The sequence below is a fragment of the Mizuhopecten yessoensis genome, unplaced genomic scaffold, assembly GCF_002113885.1.
Source record: "Mizuhopecten yessoensis strain PY_sf001 unplaced genomic scaffold, ASM211388v2 scaffold10797, whole genome shotgun sequence".
NCBI classification, from domain to species: Eukaryota; Metazoa; Mollusca; class Bivalvia; order Pectinida; family Pectinidae; genus Mizuhopecten; species Mizuhopecten yessoensis.
In genome coordinates this window covers 3,119,705-3,128,018 of record NW_018408726.1, presented here as the reverse complement: position 1 = coordinate 3,128,018, position 8,314 = coordinate 3,119,705, and the positions used below count along the sequence as shown (strand labels likewise).

The 8,314-nt window shown below is 36.2% G+C and overlaps 1 protein-coding gene across 1 annotated transcript in view; it reads left to right on the top strand.

Annotated features, from left to right (window-relative positions):
* The first annotated feature begins 5,311 nt into the window (after positions 1–5,311).
* LOC110462514 (UDP-N-acetylglucosamine transferase subunit ALG13 homolog) overlaps positions 5,312–8,314 on the top strand; it is a 16,189-nt gene continuing 13,186 nt past the window's right edge. Inside the window, exon 1 of the mRNA XM_021516489.1 lies at positions 5,312–5,443. Within this exon, the coding sequence (XP_021372164.1) occupies positions 5,318–5,443 (126 nt within the window). The 5' untranslated portion in view covers positions 5,312–5,317. The remainder of the gene's footprint in view (positions 5,444–8,314) is intronic.

The window sequence follows — 8,314 nt, the reverse complement described above, 5'->3', positions numbered from 1 at the left end:
CTAAAACAAATCACTGTAATGGAGCGTACGCGTAGTTGATTCTGTAAATGAAAACACACACAAAACGATTATATCATACATGTAACACATTGATTCATCAAAGCCAAATTTGACACCTGACACCTCAACTCATGTAGTCAACAATAATTATCGTATTGTTCTTAAGTCTCTCGATTGACCTTCAAAGCCATACAAGCTCCGGAAGAAATATGAACCTGTGAAGCTGTCCTAGGTTGTGATTTTTACTGTGGATCTCTTTTATGCATGACCACACTTTGACCAATTTTTCAATTTGCACTGTCGTCTGTTTGGGTGTACGTACAGAATACTGTTGATCAATATTGATGATTTTTGATATGAACAACATGGTTTTTACAGTCTGAAGCTTTATCGTAAATTCTTTTTACCGATTTCATGCTACTCACGAAAGATATTCATCAACGAGGAATGGCGAGATGTCGTCGTACTTTTGCGTTTTAATTGTATCAAAGAATTAACAAAGAAATTCGAACACTATGCAGTAGACGATGTTTTGATGTTGGATTAACGCTATCGGAACCAATATCTTACTTTGAGGTATCCGAGTTTTCCGACTTTTCAGGGTTCGAATTATCAGTTTTATTTACTAAGACAAAGAAAAGGTTTTGCCTGGACCGGATAAATACTTCGAGATTAACAGGGTCTTCGAGTGAAAAGAGTTCAAGATAACAAGGTTCGACTGTAGTAGTATAGTAGGGTAGGCAGGTTATTATATATTTTCACATATTTGCATACCAGATGGAGGCGCCTGTGGTGATCAACGACACACTTTTGTGTTCATACGCTTTACTGGTCATTTGTCTGATGAAAGTGACAGAGAATATACCGTACTAGTCATAGAAATATTAATATTACACATGAACATTTACTGGTTGTGCTACATCGGAGACATATGCGTCTCTGGCTAGATGAAATTTTATGCAATCTATAAGTCTACAGCTTGTGAAATGAAGACATGTAGTCTTCACGTGACAAATGTTACCTATAGTAATCTTTATTCAGCAATAGAGACAAATGTCTTTGTGCCATAAATACATTGCATATACAAGGATATATGTAGTGGTACAATGCATTAAATTACATAAATATATAATAAAGTAAAACAGTGACTTTCCATACTTAAATGCAGGTTTCACGACATTAGGGCGGACGTTACTACTGATTAAATAAGTCAATGTTCCGTTAACGCAGGCACTAACGAATAGCCTAATTAGATTATAAAGGTTGGTAGAATAGATATGATCAACATATGTCTATATGTTATGGTGGAATATATCACTGGAGATCCGAAAATAGTGGGGGGGGGGGGGGGGGGGGNTCTCACCCTCGTTAATATATATATCCCACCATGATACACGCTCATCAGTTGATTATTTCTTAAATAGACAACAGGTGTGTTGATAAATGTGACAACAGTAATCGCCTTAAATAAACTTGTCGTTTATGGAGCGACACTAGGGGATATGAATAAGCACATGGGTGAAAGAGCTTTCGACATGACCAAACATTTGGGATTAATCCTCATTTTCTATCTCTGCACCCATGGAATATGTTAAAACAAGAAGACGAGCTTGATCCTTTGCATCAAAAGAATCTCGCAGTCCCGTGACGGTAAAACTTGCTGTCTTTGAAGTCGGGTGTCGCTCCTTTGTAATCCATCAAATTAATGATTGGTCAGGTGGGTTTTTTTACCCTAGACCAATCGAATTGCTAGCAACGTGCCGTCAATTTTGCTTTGACGGGTGCAGAGAGCGAAAGTGAGCGTACCCAGTGGATATCGACGGTGGACCAAAGAACGTCACAACATTTAATATTAAATTGCCTTATAAACTCACAAACACAGAAAACGTTGGTTATAGTCAACATTAAGAAATTGGTACATTTTGTTGATAACAAAAGTAGGATCTGTGCCATCATTCTAGATAGAATCCATAACTCAATGAAACACGCTTGTAAAAAAACAAACACGCTTGTAAAAAGAGTCGTGTTGAGACTGATCAACTGAGATTCGGGGAACGAGGGTTTTGAATAAATATAACGAAAGAAGAGTGAGTCGCGCTTCCAAAATAAGGAGGAGACACATCTATCGCGATATTACCAGCTAATACGGGCAATGCAACCGTCAACATGGATACCGACGATTCTGAGGTCAATGTTGTGACGTTGCAGCAAGACAACCAAACATATAAACAGCTACCAGAAAGGCGCCTCCCAGCCATCCTGTCTAAAATTAAATCAGAAGCATCATTACCGAATCCCAATTAGATGCCTGTATCCCACTGTATCCTTAGGACGTAAGTTATACATCCGAGATCCACAAACGGGAACCCACTGAGACTTGTTGTGAACTGTAACTGGTCCACTGTTGCCAGGTCTTTAGCCGACAGTCTTTGACCGCCGGTGAATAAATCAGTAACACCGGTATGATAAGAACCTGAGGTGTTTTATAGCGGAAAATATGTCCACGGTCACGATAAAGATTTCTCTCTTTATTTACAATGCACTTAAATCGGACATCTATAATTATCAAGCAATTTTAGCATAGCTGGAAAATAGTCCCTTTTACCAGAATCCTCATGAATAACGGTTTACCGCGGGCTCATCTTGTCGCTCAAGCAAGACATTGTACAAACTTCTTTTATCATTCTTAATACCATATAATGGAGTCGTATTGTGTCTCAGAATATTCAAAAGAACATTTGATCAATCTAGAACATCCTCTTCTCAAATATATTTCTTCTATACTTTTTTGTTTGCTTTTCGACTATTTACACTACCATTCATCATACCAACCAGTAAGACCGTCTTCGTGTTCTTTTTTATAAGAAGTTTCTTTACAAAACAAAAGGCAATCTGCGATGTAAAATGTTTTGGAGAATATTTTACCTGGTTGACAATGTCTATTAAGGTCGATGGCAAGACTTTCCTCGGGTAAGCTTGCTGTAGGAATTCATATGCGAAGAATCTGTGCCCCTCCTGTGGCCAACTTCTTAGTTTGCATACGAAGCTAAATTTATTGATAAGCAATCAAAACAAAAAAAGCTAAGCCAAGTCCTTCAACATTACTCCGATATATCGACAATGTGCTATCTCTACATAACAAGAATTTGATTTGCCGCGTCGATCTTGTACACTTTTCCTCTTGATATTAAGGACACCACAGGCTCTTCTATCTCAGTCACTTTCCTCGATCTTTACTCATAATATGATCAAAGGGACCGCTAACAAATACGCTATACAAAAAGAGTGGCTTTCTTGAATTTCCTACCATGAACTTTCCCTTTGTTGACAGTACCACCCCAACAACCAGTGCTGCTATTGATTCGGTCGATATTCAAGAGTTTGCTGCACATAGCGTAACTTCATATCTTCATCATGATAGTATTGATGTCTACTGCTGACTGACTAAGCTATTACGCAAGGTTTCATAATGTGCAGGTTAATGTTAACTATAGCCAAGTTTTATGGTCGCTTTAATAATCTTATAGAAAAATAGGCTATTTCTTTGTATGGTGTGAAGGTCGATGTTGTTGATTATGCTTATTAGTGACGTTTTGTAGTCACCGCTCCAGATCTCGCTTTTTGGACGTAAAATATTATGGATTTGACCTAGATTAGCTGTGTGTTGTACATGAAGCATACGACGCTTACCCTTCCGGAACACCTGGTCTTATTTTCCTTGTCTTTTTAAGGGTTTCCATGTCTTTGTTAATATTTTGCCCTAGATTTATCTTCAATTATTTAAATTCATTTCACAGATTTCTGGATAACAACTAGTATTGCATACCTTATTGTCAGTTGGACTCACATTTAAATAACTAAACTCGTTCACAAAATTTCGCATATTTTGTATGTTAAAGAGATATGGCGGGTTGCTATGCCTATTTCCCCAAAGCTTTGTTACGCTAGAGCGCGCATCCAACCGTGCACTGTTATGACGCGTCCTCAGGTATTTTTTATACAGGTTGCAATATCGGAATCCCGTGTCTGAAAATAGATTATTGTAAACAGAAAATATTAGTAAAGAAATTATTACTAACAAAACTGTTAAATCAATAGGTATGTTATTAAAATGTAAACAAAATCTTCCATCGATTTAATTAAAACCACCATTGCCTTATTAAGGAAAAGGATCACATGCCTCAATATTTTTAAAAAAATTAACTGAAGGAGGATTTGAACCTGCACCGTTTATTTTTAAGTTACAAGTAAACTGCGTTACACATTCGGCTACATAGAACATACAGATATTGACAATTACAAACTTATTTAACCCGAGAAACACCGGTCGCAGTTTAGAGAATTTTGAGCACTTTCCCAAAGGAGGACCACTTTTCCGTAATACGATTTGTTTTTGCATATTACATCATGGTCACAAAAAGTTTATTCAAAAGTTGGTCCTCGGATGGGAAAGTGTTGAAAGTATTATTTTAACTCCGGGAAACCCCATCACTTTCATAGATATAGTGTATATGGCTATATTTGCAGTATCATATTAGCAATACCTAATTTCTCAGCAGTTTAAAAATTCATATTCAATTGGTTTTGTATCTTTTGTATGTATTTTTGCTACACGAAATATATTACACCTTATTTCCCCCCCGTTTTCATAAATGCCGATTTAGGCAAATACGGGCAGTTTTCCGCCATACCTCTTTAATCATAAAACGCATTGGTATAGTTATCAATTGATTTTATTTAAATATTATATTGTCGTTAGTAACAAAAATATACGTTTATCTGGCAATTTTCCAAGTGCCTATATAGCTATGCAATATTTATGTCCATGCTACGCCCCTAACAAGTACTATGAATTCGTATTATTTTCTGACCTTGTACCAATTTTGGTACGTACCCATTGTACATGGTAACGTGACGTACGTTATATGTTAAACTTTAAAGTTGGTCAAATATATTACTTTCGTTATAATACAAAGGGTGTGAAAAAGACGATTTTACCATTCTAGTTATCGGGATCTGTGTTTTTGAAAAATGTTGTAATTTATTATTTTTGAACAAATGCTGAAGGCCTGCATGTAGTTTGATTTCATGATGCCATAATGATAACGTGCACTGACGACGAATAATGTATATTATTTTATTTGTTATTGTCTAATTTATATAATAAATGCGTGGACGCATGCTATATTAAATCAAAATCGACCTGCATAATGTAATAAAATTACCGTATAACAGTTACAGATCTATGTATTGTACTCGTATTTCGTTCCGTACATATCCGTCTCCTGATCCGTCTGCAGATTAGAAAGCACCTGTCATGGCGTATGACAGCAGCGCTGGCAACTATATGCAGAAGCAGAAAGACAAAAATGTGTTTGTTACAGTGGGAACGACAGCGTTCGACGGGTTAATCAACGTATTTGCTGCAGAAGAAACAATACAGGTAACTTTAACATCACTCATTCCATATTACCACGGAATTTTATATAATTAGATGCTATCTAAGTCCGTGGTTTGAAGAAAGACTTCTCGAATGTATACACTTACTTTGCTAGTTATTTCAGGTATTAAATTCACAGGATATGTAGATCAGCCACTACTATTCATTGCCGCAATGTATACGAACAAAAATCCATTCAATCCCTATACAATTTACAGCTGTGACATTATCAGCAATGGACTTTCAAAAATAATCATAAATCATGTTATTACAAATAACATCAACCAACTTTTATTTATAAAATAGAGCTTACAGCAGAGTAAATATAAACATTCCTATAGGCCCAGTAAGATTAAAATCTGTGTAATCTGTCAACATGTATCATTAGGCAATCAAGGCATGCCCATCACCAACCCTTCCAAATACCACACTGCAGAACCCAGGTCAGAAAACAATCCTTCTTTCCACGATCAATATCTGAGTGGAATAAGATCCCACCAGATATCATATACTCCTGTTTTACTACTGAATCTTTTAAATCTGCTCTCCTGTCACTGTATCCTCAAAATTAAATCTATAATATATACTAGTACATGTATATTATTTTGGCTTTCTCGGAATCTCTTTCTCCATCATGACATTATCTTGTTGAAGTTGGTCATTAGCATTTAGAAATAGAAGTATTTTGCTGAGCAATGAAAACATGTAGCCATCATTATTGAGAAAGGAAATAAAAAAAAGAGCTGCATGGTCTTCAGGAACCCCCTGCCACCCTGAGAATTTTCTTTAAAAATCATGTTTTTCCCCACATGGAACCTCCTCCCTGGACCACAGCCTATGTCTCGAGGCATAACCATGGCATGCGGCTATATACGCGGTAGTGTCTACCTGTTTGACGAATGGATAGACTAAGGTTTTGTTTGGTCGGGAATAAATCAGAGTTCGAGGAATATGGGTATTTGACCAATGGCTGTTTAAGTATTCCGAGGTTAATTTACAAAGATAATATAAAAGAAGATGGTCAGGACCAAGCAAACTATTCGAGTAATGCAAGTTCAAGTAAGTAGGGTTTCACTGTATATACGTATTTACATTAATCGAGCTATTATTTTCAAGAAGTAAGTGAAAGTCATACAACTGTAGAGAATGGGACACTATTAGGGAAAACAGCCCAACAAACTGTCATGCAATGCAAAGTAGTACTTTAATATGTATGTATGCAGTTTTCACTTGATGATGTGAATATCACTTTAATTTTATATAATATTCTGATGCTGATTACGGTTACATCAGGACAGGTAGACAGGTTGGCACTATGGTACATTGATGGGTAACGCTTTCCGTTTACAGTGGCAGTAGCAATTTTATAAATAAAATGCGGAAATGAAGTAAATGAAATATTGTTACTGTAAACAGTATCTGCGACCCAAATGCTGGATTATTACCAATATATGACTTTGTGCCCAGTCTGTTTAGTATGGAAAAGAAATTTACCGGTATTCAGAATCTCCTGATTCTGAAAATAATTGAACTATGTATAATTGTCTGCTGATTTTGTTTGTTTAAATATTAGCAAAATACCCAAGACATAAGTGACCCTTTCAGGGTACAGTTACACCTGTTCAAGGGCCTACATGACCCTGATAGTATTTCACGTTCTTTTTATAAAACCCTGTGCTGGAAAAAACAACTTGTAATAAAAATGAAAAGTGGATAGTATCTATTAATGAAAATTAACAATCATTTTTAGCTCACCTGGCCCGAAGCTTATGTCGTACTGCGGCGTCCATTGTCCGTCCGTCAACTTTTTCTTTTAAACAATTTCTTCTGAAGAACTGAAGGACCTAGGGTGAAGATATTTGGCCAGTAGGTACCTGGGATGGAGTGCTATAAAGTTTCCTCATTTAAATGACCTTTACCTACTTTCAAGGTCACACAGGTCAAATATGTTAAGAAATTCAAATAACAACATTCTAAGAACCAGTTGGACTAGAGTCATGATACTTAAGTATTTTATATAGACCAGCAGTGCAAATCTTTTTCTTAATTACAGTAATGAGGTCAAATGTCAACTGTAAGTGCTAGTCGGGGGTCAAATGTCAACATGGTTAAACGCTTTAACAATCTTCTTCTCAAGTTCCATAAGGCCCAGGGTCATGATATTTGGCCAGTAGGTATCTGAGATGGAGTGCTATAAAGTGTCCTCATTTAAATGACCTTGACCTACTTTCAAGGTCACAGGGGTCAAATATGTTAAAAACTTCAAACAACAATATCCTAAGAACCTTTTGGACTAGAGTCATGATACTTGGGTATGTTATGAAGACCAGCAGTGCAAATCTTTTTCTTAATTACATAAAAGAGGTCAAATGTCAACTTTAAGTGCTAGCCTGAGTCGAACGTCAACGTGGGTTAAAAGCTTTTAAATTACAATTTCAAATTTCAAACAACAATATCTTGAGAAGCATTTAAGAGATGTTAAAATGTCTTGTGTTTTATAGTTACCAAATTTGGTCTGAAGTTACCTTTATATCAGTTTCATGTAACAAAAGAACTAGGTGAGCGATACAGGCCCTCTGGGCCTCTTGTTTGAATTGATAATATATAGTATAAAATACATTGATATTTATTCAAAAAATGTCCTATTTTAGATACAGGGAGGTTGCATAAGATTACAGTCACCTTCTCTAGCTTCGCGTCAGAGTAAATTTATCCTTGAGCTCAATTGGTAAAGTAGTCGCCTTGGAAAGTTGGGGGTGACAGGTATGATATAAATACAAATATAATCTTTATTTATTATACAACAATTATGAAACAAGTTGTAACAACTTATACTTCACTCTTGTTGGCCCGGATATTAGCGCACTGGGGGGG